General features: G+C 50.0%; 1 protein-coding gene across 5 annotated transcripts in view; it reads left to right on the top strand.

The window, feature by feature from the left end:
- A4galt (alpha 1,4-galactosyltransferase) overlaps positions 1-12,122 on the top strand; it is a 24,377-nt gene extending 12,255 nt beyond the window's left edge. For 2 of the 5 annotated variants that reach the window (XM_087558900.1, XM_087558899.1), the window contains exons 2-4: positions 8,453-8,596; positions 8,814-9,015; positions 10,491-12,122. In XM_087558900.1, coding sequence (XP_087415026.1) covers positions 10,505-11,587 — 1,083 coding nt within the window. In that variant the 5' untranslated portion in view covers positions 8,453-8,596; positions 8,814-9,015; positions 10,491-10,504 and the 3' untranslated portion in view covers positions 11,588-12,122. 5 annotated transcript variants of the gene reach the window in all.
- The last annotated feature ends 6,117 nt before the right edge of the window (positions 12,123-18,239 follow it).

Genomic DNA, 18,239 nt, shown 5'->3' with positions numbered 1-18,239 from the left:
TTTGGGGGGGATGGACTACTTGGGTAGAGGTGGTCCTGCCCTCCTGAGAAGTGATCCTTTAGTCATGTGATTAACCTGCCCGATCAGGCTAAGTCTTATGCTTTGGGTAGCTTGAAATGCTTACCCCAACCCCACCTCCAGGCCACAGAACTAGCTCTCCCTAGCAGACGTCTGCAGAGACCTACCCAGAGCTGAGTATGCGTCCCTGAAAGGCTATAGGAGTGGCTCCTTCCATAGGTTCCCAAGGAACACTAGCCGTAAGCTTTTATCTACCCTGAGCTGAGGGATTGGGACCTGACAACTGGGTTACCAGGTTTTCATGGTTCTTTTCTTCTTTTTTTTTTCTTCTTAATTTATTTTATATTTACTTATTTAATGTGGGGGTTGGGCATGCTATGGAGGTCAGAAGATAATTTTCAGGAACTTTTCTCTCTTCCCACCGTGTGGGTTTTAGGGCCTGAGTTTTCAAGTTAGGCGGGTTTGGGCATAAGCACCTTTACCTGAGCCATCCAGACCATAAGCACCTTTACCTGAGCCATCCTGACCACTCTGACTTTTTTTAAGTCCAAGGACAGTTTTATTAGAGTTTAGAAGAAAGACACCCCAGGACAAGTAAGGTGTAAATCTTAGCAGCTGCCCAGAGTACCAGAAAGAACTTAAGTTCTGGCCAGGGCCCGAGGTTAAAAAGAAATAGTTCTACACAGAGAAGCAGATGAACCCACTCAAACCTCACTGACTATGTGGCTAATAGGGCTGACCAGAATGTATGTGTTTCATGTCTACCAAAGCAGCGGTGTTTCCCCTTAACTTTTAACTCCCTAATTTACCTCCCCCCTCAACCCCCATGTTCAAAATAGTAGTATTTTCCTACTCTGTTTAAAAGCCACTACCACCTCTTCTACCTCCCTTCCCCCATTCCATTCTTTTTAAATATTTATGTATTGTATATAAGCACACTATATATTCGGACACACCAGAAGAGGGCATCAGATCTCATTACAGATGGTTATGAGCCACCCACCCTGTGGTTGCTGGTATTTGAACTCGGGGACCTCTGGAAGAGCAGCCAGTGTTCCTAACCACTGAGCCATCTTGTGGTTGCCCTGGTTTGATGGTTTCTTTCTGGAGCTACCCTGATTTGGGAAGTCAAGTGTCTCCAACCACTTCGGCAAGTTCAGAGGAAACTCCACTCCCCCAAATTCTGACAGTTAAACAAAAGCCAGCATTCCTCAGGAACTTGAGGCCAGTTCCCTCTAGGAAAAGGAGCCACGTCCCTTATCACTGGTGCAAGGGACGAATGGCTACCCGTGGTGCCTACTAGCATGCCAGAGGGCATGCTGGCCTCCAGGCTCCCTTAGTGTCACAAGTGTGTGTTCCTGCAGACATCCTGGCCTTCTCCTCCTGTCCCCTGCCCTCCCCTCCTGTCCTTTGCCAGACCCTGGGCTCTTCCCTCTCCCAGCTACTTATCCTCCTCATAATCAATCTTGCTATCTCTGCTACGCTCTCTTTCGCCCTCTTTCTTGCTCTCTCTTTTGCGCACCCCCACCCCCATCTCTCTGCTCCCCTCCTGCTTTCCTCATGGCCAAGTCCATATTCAGTCTACCACTTTCTCTGGATTCTTCCAGATGCCTCCAGCTGTTCTCTCCCCGGTAACTACAATAGAAACTTTCCTCTTAACGTGGGTTGGCCACAAGGATGGAGGGAGCAGATTAGAAAAACAAAGGAAATAACAGACTCATCTCCAGGATCAGCTTTGGGGAGACAGATCAACTTTACTCAGGGTGAATCAATGGCTTTATCTAGTTTTGGGGACGCCAGTAGGACTACGCAGGATGGGCAAAGATCACTGGCTGACGGCTAAGGCACTGAGATGCCTCATTGTCATGAGGAGGTGTCCCAGGGATCCCGGGTGCTTGCTGAATGGGTCCTTAATGGCAGAAAGGAATTGAACTTGTAATCAAACCAAGACTATGTGACAGTCTGCAGGTAGGGGTGTGTCATGGTTTCAAGTTTTCTATACAAGGTCTGAGAAGGTGAAGTCCTGCTGGTAAGGGAGTCTGCCATTTTGCACCCACCTCAGAAGACTATCCGGATGGTCTTGGGTAGACTTCCACTTTAATTACCAGGACAATGCCTTAAGAACACCATTCTAGTCAACTTAGGCCACACCTCCTGCTTCCTCCCATCTCCCTCCTGCAAGTGAAGCTTGGGACTGACAATCATGAAGTTTTCTGAGATCCTTGCTCTGGGGTTCCTGTGCATCTGTCCCCTTCCCCTGCTCAGTGCCATGGATGCCGGTGCTTTGGACCATGCTCACACGTGGGTGAGAGTTTGGGCTTTCTCTGTACCCTCCGATCTCTAAAGCTATAATTTGTTGATTTTCTGTGCTTATGTTTGATTACATAGGAGAGGAGTCACAACTAAGCTATCCTTTTATTCCCCTTGGGACGGAGCCTTTTCTCCTCCTCCCTGCTTACTGCATTCATGTGAGACCTCTGAAATGGACCCTCCATGATTAGGGGGAAGGCTTTTACTGTGGCTAAAAGAGAGAACAGTCCAGAGCAGAGAGAGAAGAAAAAAAGCAGAGCTGTCTTAATTTGGGTTTCCAAGGCTATGAAGAGACACCAGGGCCTCGGCAACTCTTTTTTTTTTTTTTTTTTTTTTTTTGGAGCTGGGGACCGAACCCAGGGCCTTGCGCTTCCTAGGTAAGCGCTCTACCACTGAGCTAAATCCCCAGCCCCATGGCAACTCTTATTAAGGAAGACATTTAATTGGGGCTGGCTTAGAGTTTCCCGAGGTTGGGTTGGAGAGATGGCTTAGTAGTTGGGAGCCCTGACTGCTTTTCTGGAAGACCCGCATTCAATTCTCAGCACACACCCGGCATCTCACAACTGTCTGTAACTCTGAGATCTGACACCCTCACACAGACATACATGTGGGCAAAACACCAATGCACATTAAAAAAAAAAAGTTTCAGAGGTTCAGTCCATCATCATCATTGGCAAGAAGCATGGGGGCCACACAGGCAGACGTGCTGGAGAAGGACCTGAGAGATCTGTACTTTGACTACAACCCACGCTGGGCATAACTTGAGCATTAGGAGACCTCAAAGCCTGCCCCAACAGTGACACACTTCCTCCAATAAGGCCACACCTCCTAATAGTGCCACTCCCTGGGTCAAGCATTCAAGCACATGAGCCTATGGGGCCAAATCTGTTCAAACTATGACATAGAGCCACATATCCCTCCTGTCAGCCACAAGGGAAACAATGCCTTTTGGTGAAGAGATTCCCTGAAGAATGCTAGCTTTTATCTAACTGCCAGAGATCCTTCTATAGCCCAGCTTGAGTGGAGTCTAGACTCACTGATTGGACCAAAGTCAATGTCAATGGACCTGACATAATTGCTTTTTTTAAAAGATTTATGTATATGACACTGTCGTTGTCTTCAGACACACCAGAAGAGGGCATCAGATCCCATTACGGATGGTTGTGAGCCACCGTGTGGTTGCTGGGAATTGAACTCAGGACCTCTGGAAGAGCAGTCAGTGCTCTTTTTTTTTTTTTTTTTTTTTTTTGGTTCTTTTTTTCGGAGCTGGGGACCGAACCCAGGGCCTTGCACTTCCTAGGTAAGCGCTCTACCACTGAGCTAAATCCCCAGCCCCGCAGTCAGTGCTCTTAACCACTGAGCCATCTCTCTTAGCCCACAACTGCTTTATTTAAGTCAGGGTCTTGTATCTCAGCTTTGTCACTGTGCAAGCAAAGATGACCTTGAACATCTCATCTTGCCTCTGTCACCCAACTGCCACCATGCCACCATGCTTGTCCTGTATGGTGCCGGGGATGGATGGAATCTTGGATTTTATGCATGCTATGTCAGCACTCTACCAACTGAACTGTGCTCACAGCCCAGCCCTCTGTGTGGACGTCTATCCTTTCTTCAGACGTGTAGTATCCCTAATAGTCCAGGAAGCAAACTGGAATGGAGACCTTCTTTCCCTTGCCCTGGGTAAGCCCCTGTCCTGGGCCTCTTACAGCCCCCTGGAGCATGGGGGCCGATGAGACAGACTCTGATGAACAGGTAAGGGACCCAGGGCTTACCCAGGGCATGTGTTCTATACGCAACCCTCCTGGGAAGGGGTACTGAAGTGGACTGGGGGACTCTGGGATACCTTAGTCTTTGTCTAAGCAGGTGAGAAGGCAATGGGAAAAGGACCTGACTTGACTGCAAGTGGAAGCAAGTGAAGCCATAGAGTTGGAATTGTGTTCTGACCGGTCACTCTTGAGAACTGAGGGGATGGTATTAAAAAAGAGGGCCAGTCCTGGTCAAAGACAATCTGCTGAACTTGGAAATCCCTGACCTTAGAGACTTGCCCTAGTAGCTCTCCTTTCCCAGCCTCCCTCCCTGTCACTGACAAAAAACACACCTGTCACTGTGGTCTCTGGAGACCTGTCTTTCAGGCAGGGTCCCAGACACACATCATGTTCTCTAAGCTAGTAAGGCTTAGAGCTTCCACCCAGCCTGGGGCTTTGTCTTGCCCCTCCTGGGGTCACATGTCATCGGCCAGCAGGACTCACCCCATCCAAGTCTGAGTTTCTCTGGTGGCCTGAAAACCTCAGCAGACTTGCCCATGCTCACTCACTGATGGGGCCACCACCACCCCCAATCTCACTTTGCAGGGACCTCCTGCCACTCCCACTTTACAGCCCCTGCACAGCTCCTCAGTGTCCCTGCTTCTCCTAAATGTGTCCCCATCTGACCCTGCTTGGTTGTTGAATGCTGTGTTTTTTTGTGCCTGATGAGAAGACCCCTGGATGGGGCTGCAAATCCTGTCTGCAGAGGCCTGGGGAGGGAACTGGTGGGGAACCTTGCCTGAGTAACCGTCTCTCTTCTGGTACCTGTACCCCCATCAGAACTCCTGACTCTCCACTGGCTCATTCTACTGGCACTCAGCCCAGAGGTGGGATCTATGGGGTTCAGCGTGGGCTGTATCTGCCCATCCCCGTGACACCATCTTGGCTCACAGTCAGCCAGGGAAGGAGACAGATACATCCATTAAGAGTGTTGTACTCGGGTTGGAAAACAGTGCTGGACCTGGTGCCAAGCTCTGTCTCTGCCAGCCTGTATTTCTGCCCAGTCTCATTGCCTGCAGTGAATCATGGAGGGTCCTGATAACAGGGAGCCAAGGGTAGGGCTTAGAGTGGCAGTGTAACCAGTTAACACACTACTTCAAAATAGCTCCCTGCCCTAGGGAAGGAAGCCTGGGGGTAGCGGGGGACTAACAGGGACATACCAGGCTGTTCTGACAAGGGCTGGAACCTGGAGCTGCAAGGTCCACCCAGTGGGACTATGAATCTAAAGTCACATGGGTATTGAGCTGTGACCAACTTGGCTGGGTACCTAACTTCTATTTCTGGATCTTCGGCTCCATATTCGATACCAAATATGGTATAGCCGGAGACTAGCACCTCCAGTCGTGGACAGGCATACCTTAGCCTACCTCAAGCCTGGTCTCCACCGTGTATCATAGTCTCAAATACTCAGGGGGCACACGCTGCTGATGGCTGTCCAGACATCTACCTGTAGTCCTACTGGGTTCCCAGCACCCAGGGAACAGAGGCAGGCAGATCTCTGAGTTTGAGGCCAGCCTGGTCTACAGAGTGAGTTCCAGGACAGCCAGGGCTACACAGAAACCCTGTCTTTCTCAAAAAATAAAACAAGTCAAAATGCTTAGGACCAAAATCGCCTCACTCCCCAAAGGAGGAGGACAGAGCTAGGGTCTTCCCGGGGTCTGTCTCAGCTCTGCCACCCATATGACTCTGGCTGGGCTCCCAAGCAACTCAGTGACCATCTTCCCTCACTCCCTGGTGCTCTTGGTCATTTAGCCGTCGCCCCTCTGTTCAGCCACTGATCTCCTGGCTCCCAGACTTCCCCACACCTTGGTTCATCACTCGATGACTCTCCCACCTGCCTCTTTGTTGACAACACCTATGAAGCTGGGCAGGATTCCCGAGGCTGAACAAATACAAACACCAAATACGCTTGCCCTCGATGAGCTTCGCATCCCAGCAGGAAGGGAGGTTGGGAGCAAGATCGTGAGTTCGAGGTGTGAGAGCCTGAGCTGCTGACTCAGAAACAACAAAAATGTAAGGCCGTGATGCAGCTGAGTTGAAGCCGAGTTGAAGTTGCTCACATGAAGCGGTGTAGAAGGAGGGAGGATCAGAAGTTCAGGGTCACCTTTGGGCTATATAGTAAGTTGGAGACTAGGAAACTAGTCTGTTCTACAAGAGTTGGTTAGGGTTTTATTGAGACCATGGCGACTTTTTTTTTTTAAAGATTTATTTATTTATTATATATAAGTACACTGCAGCTGTCTTCAGACACACCAGAAGAGGGCATCAGATCCCATTACAGATGGTTGTGAGCTACTATGTGGTTGCTGGGAATTGAACTCAGGACCTCTGGAAGAGCAGTCAGTGCTCTTAACCACTGAGCCATCTCTCCAGCCCCCGACCATGGCGACTTTGAATGTGTTAGTACTCTGCCTACACGTACACCTGCATGCCAGAAGGCATCAGATGGTTGTGAGCTACCATGTGGTCGCTGGGAATTGAACTCTGCACCTTTGGAAGAACCACTGACCAGGCTTAACCACTGAGCCACGTCCTCCAGCCCAAGCAGGGAGAGAAAGACTAGGTGTGGCCTAAGTATCTGAAACCTCTCCTCGTGCCCCAAGTGACACACTCCAACAAGTTCAAACCTCCTAATATCACCACTCCCTATGGGCCTATGGGAGTCATTTTTGTCTGAATTACCATATTGGGCTATCTAAATAAATGACCTATACAGTAAGCACAGTATTTTGTGCTACATGCTAGGGAAAATAAAAGTGGAATGCAGGGAGCTCTAGAGGAAGGTCTTAGAGGCTCGAGGGTAAGTTATGAGTGGAGAGTGAGCCACCCAAGCAGAAAGATTGACAGGTCCTGAGGCAACGGATTGAGTTCTGAGACACTGGAAAGGCAGATGGCTTAGCTAAGTAGCCAGGGAGAGAGTGGTGTGAAGAAAGACACAGATATAAGGCATATGCAGGGCCAGAGGACCTGAGTCTCTCCATGTCTGTGCGAGTCCATTCGAACTTGCTATAATAGCCTAGGCCAGCCTTGATCCTCTTGTCTCATCTTTGTAGTGATGAAAACATTGTTTGGCTTGGTTTGATTTTCAAGACAGAGTTTCTCCTTGGCTGTCTTGGAACTTTCTCTGTTTGAGACCAGGTTAACTTTGAACTCAGATCCACTCGCCTTGCCTTTTAGGTGATTAGAGACAGATTAAAACATATTTAAAAGATTTGTTTATTATTTATGAGCACACTGGTGGCTCTCTTCAGATGCACCAGAAGAGGGCATCGGATCCCATTACAGATGGTTGTGAGCCACCATGTGGTTGCTGGGAATTGAACTCAGGACCTCTGGAAGAGCAGTCAGTGCTCTTAACCACTGAGCCATCTCTCTAGGCCCCTAGATTAAAACATTTAAGACTCACTTTACATTCGTGTATATCTCTCTGTGTGTGCACACGTGTGTTTAGTTACCGGCATTTGTGATCCCATAGTTGAGGGGTCTGAACTCCAGTCTGATGCAGCAGTAGGCTCTCTTGTCCACTGAGCCAGCTCTCCATCCTCAAAGTTTGATGTTTGTCTGTTTGTTTTGAGACAGGGTTTCTCTGTGTAGTCCTGACTGTCCTGGATCTCAACTCTGTAGACCAGGCTGGCCTCAAACTCAGATCTGTCTGCCTCTGCCTCCTGAGTGCTGAGATTAAAAGGCATGTAACGCCATACCTACAATTTGTTTTCAAATAGCCTCTATGTTGCCCAAGCTGGTCCCACCAACTTGTGTGTGAACTCAGATGTTCCCCAGTCGCTGTGCACAGCTCTTGGGTTTTGTTTGTTTGTTTGTTTGTTTGTTTTTCATCTTGTCCTGGTTCTTGGCTTTTGAGACAAGGTCTCACTATGTAGCCCAGGCTGGCCTGGAACTTATAGTGATCCTCCTGCCTCTGCTCCGGGGCTGAGATTCAGCCTTTGACTCATTTGCTGAGTATGAGCTGATCTGGGGCAAGTATATGAGCTGCCTTCCTTGGTGCCTCCCACAGTCCCCTCCAGCCTGTGGTGTCAACAAAAGTGCAGGCTCCTACTGACCAGTGCCTCCTCCATTTGACTGGCTCTTCCTGGTGCCCAGCCCAATTGCCACTTCACCCAGGGAGTTCTAATCAATTGGATTGTCCCTGTTTCCAGCCAGTGCTCCCACAGGACTGAGCATAGGCAAATGTGCTCAGTTTGGCGACAGGGTCGGACAGGCTCTGAAAGCCAAAGCTGATGGGCTCGCCCTTCTGGACGGGAGGGTGCAGCTGCTGACGGCCTCTAGCTATCTCAGACTTTTTTGCCTTCCGTCTTTTGCAGGTGGGCTTGGCAGGCCTGAGCATGAGAGGACAGTCCATAAATTCCTGTTCGCACAGAAGATCAGCTGCTCACCCAGTGCACATGTTCAGGATGCCTGCAGGCTGCTAGGACCCCCAACCTCCTTGTCATGGACTGCCCAGGCTGGTCAGTAGCTCTTTAACCTGGAGAGAGTTCAGCAAGGTTGGCTCAACGGGATGATAATTCCAAGTGTCCTGGGAGGGACTCAGTTCTCAGCTTCCAGTAGCATCTACCTGACTGGGTCTACTGTGACCTCTTCCCACTCCAAACTGCTGGTTCCCAATGTCAAAATAACACAATTGGCTGGGTGGTAGTGGTGTATGCTTTTAATCTCCCCACTCAGGAGGTCGAAGCACATGGATCCTTCTGTCAGTTTGAGGCCAGCCTAGTCTCTGGTCTAAAGAGCAAGTTCTGGGACATCATCAGGGCTACACAGAGAAAGCCTGTCTCCAAAAACAAACAAACAAAGAACAAACCAGATGCAACTGTCCTCTGGAGTGGCCAAGGGCCTGGGAGGTGTGACTGCAGCCCAGAGCATACAGCAGGTATGGCGTTAATGTTCTGGCTATAGGGCAGAGTTCATCCAGTGACTCAAACACACTCTTAGCTACGGCCTACCAGAGCCAGCTATCTCCCCAGACAGTCCACCCCACCCACTCCTCCTATGCACATCCTGTCACTTTCTGCCTGGGGACAGCATGAGGAGTATAGACTGTCCATTTCCTCATCCTTAGGTCAGAGGTGAGGAGAGGCAAGGATTAGCCCGTGTCAGGGTTTAACAGGTTTGTATGTATGAAGTGCTCCGATGGTTAGATGGCCAATAGTTATTGAAAGAGCTGAAGTATGAAGCATTTGACTATGGTGGGGGCATCACTGCAGTTCCAACACTTGGGAGGCTGAGGCAGGAGGATCACAGGTCAAAAAACAGCCTGGTCTCTATAGTGAACGCAAGGCCCTCCTCACCAACTTAGAGAGTCTGCCAGGTGTGGTAAGCAGCACGTGCGGTTAATCCTATTGAAGACCTGAGTTTGGTCCCTAAGACCCATGTTGGGCGACTCACATCCACCTGTAAATGAGATAACTTGAGAGATGGCCCAGCAGTTACAACTACTGGCTCTCTTCCAGAAGACCCAAGGTTTGGTTTCCAGCTCCCACATGACACCACTCACACCTTCCCGTTTCCAGTCCCAGGGGATCCAGTGCCCTCCTTTGGTCTTTAAGAGTACTTCATGCATGTGGTACACAGATAGACGCACAGGAAAAAAAACACCCATGCACATAAAAGAAATAGTATGTAATAAATCCTTGTGGGGGAGGGGCACATGGCTTGAGTACCCTTCGGTCTCTATGCCCCCAGGGCTGGGGTTCTGCGCATGCACGGCTGTTTCTGCTTTCCCCATGGGCTCCCTGGATCTGAACTCAGGTACTCATCCTTGGTCATCTGTACTAGGTCTTGGTGCCAAACATGCTCAAGGCATTTAGTGGCCTGTCTCTGAGTAAGCCAAAACCTGTTCATGGAGCAGAGGGGTCAAAGGACAAGCTACCAGTATCCAGAAGAGGCCCACTTGGTCAGGCAGAGGGTGTTATGTGGCAAAGTTGTTGCTTCTGACTGTCCTTGCATGAGCCAGACTCTGGCTGTACACTGTGAGACACATCGCTTCTGGTCCCTAGACATTCAGAGGTTTATGACCCAAAGAGCAAAAAGGGCCTTGCCCAGACCCTGCCTACAGCTCCTTTTTCACAGATGAATAGCCAACTTGCCAGATCATGCCTCTTGGGTCCCAGAGACCCTAGGTTTTGGAATATTATTTTTCCCTGGCGTCAGCAGGAAACGTGTTTCTTTTTTTTTTTTTTTTTTTTTCTTTTTCTTTTTTTTCGGAGCTGAGGACAGCAGGGCCTTGTGCTTGTTAGGCAAGCGCTCTACCACTGAGCTAAATCCCCAACCCCAGGAAACGTGTTTCTTGAGGGTCACAGATGACTGCGTCTGACTTTCCTGAACGTTGATGGTCATGTTTTACAGACAAGTCAATCCTTATGGGCATCTCCCGTTCGGATCTGGAGGAGACCATGTCCAAGCCTCCCGACTGCCTGCCTCGGATGCTCAGGGGCACGCCCAGACAGCGGGTCTTCACCCTCTTCATTATCAGCTTCAAGTTCACCTTCTTGGTCTCCATCCTGATCTATTGGCACACAGTGGGTGCACCCAAGGACCAAAGACGACAGTACAGCCTGCCAGTGGACTTCCCCTGCCCCCAGCTGGCCTTTCCTAGAGTCTCTGCCCCAGGCAACATCTTCTTCCTAGAGACCTCCGACAGGACCAACCCCAGCTTTCTGTTTATGTGTTCTGTGGAATCAGCTGCCAGGGCACACCCTGAGTCCCAGGTGGTGGTGCTCATGAAAGGGCTGCCTAGGGACACTACCGCATGGCCCCGGAACCTTGGCATCTCTCTCCTGAGCTGCTTTCCCAATGTCCAGATACGACCTTTGGACCTGCAAGAACTGTTTGAGGACACGCCACTGGCAGCCTGGTACTTGGAGGCACAGCACAGGTGGGAACCCTACCTGCTGCCGGTGCTGTCTGACGCTTCCAGGATTGCACTCCTCTGGAAGTTTGGTGGCATCTACTTGGACACAGACTTCATCGTCCTCAAGAACTTACGCAACCTGACCAACATGCTGGGCATCCAGTCCCGCTACGTCCTCAATGGCGCCTTCCTAGCCTTCGAGCGTAAGCACGAGTTCCTGGCACTGTGCATACGTGACTTTGTGGCCCATTACAATGGTTGGATTTGGGGCCACCAGGGCCCCCAACTGCTTACCCGAGTCTTCAAGAAGTGGTGTTCCATCCACAGCCTGAAGGAGAGCCGAGCTTGCCGCGGGGTCACTGCCCTGCCTCCCGAGGCCTTTTACCCCATCCCCTGGCAGAACTGGAAGAAATACTTTGAAGACGTCAGCCCCGAGGAGCTAGCCCAGCTGCTCAATGCCACCTATGCTGTTCATGTGTGGAACAAGAAAAGTCAGGGTACACATCTAGAGGCCACATCCAGGGCTCTGCTGGCTCAGCTACATGCCCGCTACTGCCCTACGACGCACAGAGCCATGACGATGTACTTGTGACGGCCCTCCAGGCACAAGTGATGTCATATCAACATTGTTACCAGAGAGGCAAGATGAGCAGCCAGGAAAAGAGGGCCCTGAGATGCTTCTGTTGACCAGAGGAGACCGAGCTGGCCCGGGGAACATGTGCCACTTCCACACCTGCCCCTCCAGGCCAGAGGGGGACTGGTGGATACACTTTGTCCAGTGTTCTAGGCTGACCAGTGATTCCAGAATCACAGCATCTGGGACCTTCACGGGCTAGATCACAAGAATGCCAAAGAGCTCTAAGGTAGCTGGAAGACAGTTGGTTAGAGGTGGGGTCATTTGCGGAGCTCTGGAAAACCTGTGTTGAAATGCTAGTGGGAGAGGATCTAGCTCCATCAGACTCCTGAGCCCAAGGAGAGGAGCAGAGCTCTCAGGAAACACCATCTTCCCTCCCCTGGGACACTGCATTGAAGCTTTGTCACAGCCCGTTCCAGCGCTCAGGGATGGGGAAATTCTTTAGGTTCCTGTTGTAGACACTGGGGGCTGTAATAAAAGTGACTCAGGAGCATGTAACGCCTCGTGGTCATATAGCACACTCATGAACTCACTGTTTCTACAGATGGGAACAGGCTGGAGGGTGGCCATTTCATCGGGGTTACAAAATTCACTTGGGGAGGCTGCGCTCAGAACTGGGTGGCGGGCTGACACGGCATGGGAGCAGCCTGTGGTCCCACCTCACTTCTCAAGGCTCACGTGGAGTCCTAGCCTACTTGGAACCCTTTGTTATTGGTTTTTTTTTTTTAATCTTTTTTTTAAAAATTGGTTTATTTATTTTATAAGTACACTGTAATAGCACATCAGAAGAAGGCATCAGATCCCATTACAGATGGTTGTGAGCCACCATGTGGTTGCTGGGAATTGAACTCAGGACCTCTAGAAGAGCAGTCAGTGCTCTTAACCGCTGAGCCATCTCTCTAACCCTGCTTGGAACCCTTAGTAAGACTAGATTTCTTTTAGCCTAAATGGGGCTCAGTGTGAACACCAAGGCGTGAGAATAGGGACTAGCCACAGCCAAGACTGGAAGGTGACTCTGGCCTCACCCTGGAAGCCTGGCTAGGCTACTGGTAACTTCTGGAAGTGTCCAGCTATGCAATACTAGAAATATCTCAGCAGCCACAGCTGATTCTTCTCTGGCATGGCTGGGCATCCCCATGGGACAGCTCTCCAGCCTGTGTTCTGCCTGCACTCAGGCAGTAAAGAGAGGAGTTGCCTGGTTCCAAAGGTATTCTGATGAGATTTTTGGTGATGACAATGGATTGTAAGCCAATTATTTCTCTGGTCAATCGAAAAGGTCTATCATTTGAAAAGGTCTCAACTGTAGGGGCTGGAGAGATGGCTCAGTGGTTAAGAACACTTTCGCTACTCTCCTGGAGGACCCAAGATTGCTTGCCCAAGTTTGGTCAAGCATTCTATGTGGCACCTCACAACCGCCTTAACTCCAGCCCCAAGAACCCTGATGTCTTGTGGATTCCAGTGGCTCCTGAACTCACATGTGCACATGCGCACATATACACTCCGATCTCCACAGTCCGGGCTGGCTGGTGGGCAACTTTCAGTAGTTCTCCTGTTTCAGTCTCACTTTGGCAGCTTCATCCACCTTTCATTTCTTTCTGTTTTGGGCCTTATAGGCATTATTTGAACAACGCAAACACTCTCCGTGACTGTACATAGCGGGTGTGTGTGTGTGTGTGTGAAATGGGGCTGGAGAGATGATTAAGAGCACTGACTGCTCTTCCACAGGTCCTGAGTTAAATTCCAGCAACCTCTGTTGCCCTCATAAAATAAATAAATCTTTTTTTTTTAAAAAAGTGAAATGTGGGGTTGGGGATTTAGCTCAGTGGTAGAGCGCTTGCCTAACAAGCACAAGGCTCTGGGTTCGGTCCCCAGCTCCAAAAAAAAAAAAAAAGTGAAATGCATCACTCTCTCCCCACAAACTCTTCCATAGCTCCCTGTTTGAAAAACAAAACACTTAGGCACACCATTCAAGGCCTCTCCACACACACACACACACACACACACACACACACACACACACCCGACTCCATTCATACTAAACTCATATTCTTGGCCCCTTAGAACTCCTTTTTTTTTTTTTTTTTTTTTTTTTTTTTTCGGAGCTGGGGACCGAACCCAGGGCCTTGCGCTTCTTAGGCAAGCGCTCTACCACTGAGCTAAATCCCCAACCCTAGAACTCTTTCTCATAGCAGTGTCTTGCAGTGTCTTGACACCATGCCTCTGCCATGTTGCCGACAATGCTTCTCCCAACCACCTCTCGCTGCTAACTTACAATGCAGACTGCCTCTTAGGAAGCCTTCTGGGAGGGGCTGGAGAGATGCCTCAGTGGTTAAGAGCACTGACTGCTCTTCCAGAGGTCCTGAGTTCAATTCCCAGCAATCACATGGTGGCTCACAATCATCTGTAATGGGATCTGATTCCCTTTTCTGGTGTGTCTGAAGACAGCTACAGTGTACTCATATATAAAATAAATAAACCGGGGTTGGGGATTTAGCTCAGTGGTAGAGCGCTTGCCTAAGAAGCGCAAGGCCCTGGGTTTGGTCCCCAGCTCCAAAAAAAAAAAAAAAAAAAAAGAAACCTTCTGGGACTGAGCCTCCTCCAGCCACACAGTACCTAGGGATAGTCCCAGTTTAGCTGAGTGCATCTCAGGGCTCTTTCCAGGCTGGGGTCTCAAAAAATCTTATCCCTTGTAGGGCCAAGGGCTCAGAAGGGCTGGCCTTGGTCTACTGCTTGCTCCTTTGGGTACATCAGTCTGAGACTTGGCCACATAACCCCTCTGTACAGTAAGTAGATAGAGAAGTTGCAGAGTGCTCTCTGAGGTCCTCTGGGCAGATCCAGGAGGCAGCTCTGGTCCCCGACCTTCCTCAAGCAGAGATCTGAATGTTGGTCTGAGAATTATCACTAAACAAGAGAGGGCCACTTTTTTCCACCTTTCATCCAAACAGCCTGTGTCTCATCCAGCCACTTCATAGACTGCCAGTCAAGATACACAGCACACCAGAAATAACAGCATACATACATACCCTGGAGAATAGGCTGGAAGTTGGGAGGCAGGGCTTGGATGACAGGAATGAAGGGCTGACTCATTCCTAGGTGAGAGAGGCCTTGAGGCCCAGTGAGGGGATCCCAGCATCCAGTATCACCGGCCTCATTCATGCACTTCCTGGGCTGGGAAGTCTAGCTTACTGTCCAGCTAAAAGCTTTTACCAGCCTCTGAGCTGTGGCCTGTTCCGGCCTCTGCCTGTTTTACGAAGAGGAACTAAGTCATGCTGACTCCAGCATGGGTGTGACTATCAAAGGAGTCACACTGTGTGCACCCAAATCCTTTATCATCACACCCCATCTTCCACACCAGGGAGTGGAGGTTCAGTCTAGAGCCTATGTGATGTTAGGTTGATGGGTGCAGGCTTGGAGAGCTGTGTGGGCTCAGCGCTTGGCAATTCTTTTTTTTTTTTTTTTTTTTTTTGGTTCTTTTTTTTCGGAGCTGGGGACCGAACCCAGGGCCTTGCGCTTCCTAGGTAAGCGCTCTACCACTGAGCTAAATCCCCAGCCCCGGCAATTCTTATAACTTCAGCGCACCCACAGACTAGACCCTCAGACCCTTCCTCACACACAACTCCATGCAGGGACCTCCCACCCCACCTTCTGCTCGGGCCTGATTCCAGATACCCTGCCGGCATTTTCCCCTGTCCTGGCACAATCCCCACGTCCCCCAGAGGGCAGATACCCTGGCAACCTCAGGCAGCCTCTCTCTGGAGAAGTCAGAATTTCACTGCTCAGCTGGATTCTGAGAAAGGAAAAGGGAGGGGCTGCCAGGGTGGAATGTGTCCTGGGGGCAAGAAATCAGATCCTCAGTAGTATGGATGGTGTCTCCCTGGCTGGTCTGTTTACAAATGTTTTTGTCCATGGCTGAGGAAGACAGAACCCATAGGGGCCCAAGGCGAGTTATGTGTCATTACCTAAAGATTCCAGGCTGGCCAGCATGAAAGCCTTTCCCAGCAGCTCAGGGCTAGGGGGCTAACTTCTCCTGGCTGCTATACCAACATTAAGCCTCTTGTTTAAATATTAAATTGGATGGTTCCTGAATAGAGGCCAAGGATTAATGAGCACTGTCCTGGAAGTCTGAGTTCTTGCTGGGCTTACAAACCTCTGCTTGGGCCCGGTTGGGCGCTAGGCATGCTGGGAATTTTGTGAAGCTGGAGGTCTGGCGTGGAGAAGGTTCAAATGTGATCTCTCCCAGCACAGGGTGGCAGAGGGAGCAAGCATATCCTACTTAGGGTCTCTTTCTGTGATAAACACCACGACCAAGAGCAACTTGGGGAGGAAAGGGTTTAGTTCATCTTTCAGTTTATAGTCTCATCCAGAGAAGTCGGGGCAGGAATTCAAACAAGGCAGGAAACTGGAGGCAGGAGCCGACACAGAGGCCATGGAGAGTGTATTGCTTACTGGCTTGTCCCTCGTGGCTAGCATAGCTTGCTTATGGAATTAGTGACCGCCTGCCCAGGGGTGGCCCCACCCATAATGGGGTGAGCCCTCTAACATCATTAATTAAGAAAATGTACCCAGGCTGGCTCACAGCCCAATCTGGTGGTGGCATTTTCTCAATTGAGGTTGTTTTTTTCTTCCAAAATGATGTTAGTTTGTGTCCAGTACCAGCCAGCATAACATACTTCCAGTAAAGTCTGGACAGGAGGAAGCCATTTGGTGGTGGCACTGAAGTGGAGACCAGAAGCCACCCATGATGTCCTTAATTCAACAACGGAACACAAACTTCACTCAGCTCTGTCAACTCCCAAAGAGAAGCAAGTGAGACCCCAGAGGCATCCATCTAGGTGCCACTGCAGCAGATGAGAACTTAATATTCATCCATGACAAATTGGGACAGCATCCTGAAAGCTGCTGTAACCAAAAAGCCCAGCGATTTGCAGCTATGGCCGCTGCAGTCGACTAAACAGGTGCGCATTGGTGTCCAAGTTACGTGACTCAAATTTACTCACATCCCATCTGGCTGAACTTTACGTGACCACATCCTACCCAGGGACTGAAGAAAAGGGAGGAAACTAGAACCTCAGGCTAAATGACCTAAGGCTGGTTTCCTCTCATGTTGGCTGCCTCTACCATCAGACTGTCATGTTGACTGCCTCTACCGTCAGACACCTCCTCTCTCAAGTCTGATCTATTGGTGAGCCTGGCATCATCATGCCTGAGCCCTGACATAGGGAAGCCCCACGACTGCTTGCTAAATGAATGGAAGAGGCCCTGCTAACTTCCCAGGTGTACCCCAAATAATGTCCTACTGCATTGTTCCCACTTTGTAGCTGCTCTAAACACTGGCCCAAAGGGCTCTGCTTCCTCTCCCGCTGCCCATCTCCAGGTACAGCAACTGCTTCTCTCTTCCTTTTCTGATTTTTTTTTTTTTTTTGAGACAGGATCTCATGTAGCCCAGGTGAATAAAACAGAGTTCCTGCTATTGTTTGCTGTTGAATGCCCCTAAAGGTATAGTCCTGGGAAATGGTGGAACCTCAGGGCTTTGGCCTTTTGGGAGATGTTTAGGTCCCTCAAAAGGGATTGTGGAACCCAGTCCCTTCCTGTTTTGCTCATTCAGTGCCCCACCTACCTAGCCGAGCACCGAGCACCGTAATGTCTACAATTCTGAGCCAAAACAAATCTTTCTCTTTCTCAAGTTGACTAGCCAGCCTGGGGCCTCTCTTACAGGCACAGCAAACAAGCAGCAAGCCTCATTGGGAACCTTGCCAATTGTTTCCTCACAGAGAATTTAATGCACAAAGCACAGAGGTATGCTGAGTAAGCTCAGCACTTCTGAGGTAGAGGCTGAAGGATCGAAAGTTCATGGCCAGCCTCAGCTATGCATCACGTTTGAGGCTAGCCTGGGCTACATGAGATCCTGTCTCAAAAAAAAAAAAAAATCAGAAAAGGAAGAGAAGCAGTTGCTGCACCTGGAGATGGGCAGCGGGAGAGGAAGCAGAGACCTTTGGGCCGGTGTTTAGAGCAGCTACAAAGTGGGAACAATGCAGTAGGACATTATTTGGGGTACACCTGGGAAGTTAGCAACTGGTGGAAAAGGCCTGACTTCAGTGCCTGAAGGATGATGCAGTCCCTGAGGCTCAAAGTAAGAAGGAACACGGTGAGGTAGGTGTTCTCTTCCGGCAGGGCTGGGCCACATCCTTCCACCCTGGCCGTTATCCCTCCAGGCTCAAACTGGGACTGCAAACAGCAGGACTCAGTCCAGTGTCCCGGGTTTTCAGGCTACCAGCTTCAGGCTGTGGCAATACCATCAGCTTCCCAGGTGTCCGGAACTGGAAAGGGCATTTCTGTGGCACCGACAGGGTGTCCCCTGTAGGGGACAATCTAGAGGTCTTTGTACTCTCACAGGCACAGAGGAGTGTTCCTTCAAGGAAGGGAATGCAAAACTGACTTTCTATCCAGAAGGCTGGATCAAATGTGCTTTCTAGCCAGGCGACCTTTACGCCGCAATCCACGTGACTGGAGCCGTACCCGACCCTCCTCCCGACCCTTCCCATATAAACTTGTTTTTCTCAGTCTATCTGAAAAACCCATCTTTACGGAAGGTGTCACATGCAGGCTTGAG

This window comes from Rattus norvegicus, chromosome 7 (assembly GCF_021556685.1).
Source record: "Rattus norvegicus strain SHRSP/BbbUtx chromosome 7, alternate assembly SHRSP_T2T, whole genome shotgun sequence".
Lineage (NCBI taxonomy): Eukaryota > Metazoa > Chordata > Mammalia > Rodentia > Muridae > Rattus > Rattus norvegicus.
The sequence above is the reverse complement of the archived record's forward strand: the minus strand, read 5'-3'. Positions and strand labels throughout refer to the sequence as shown.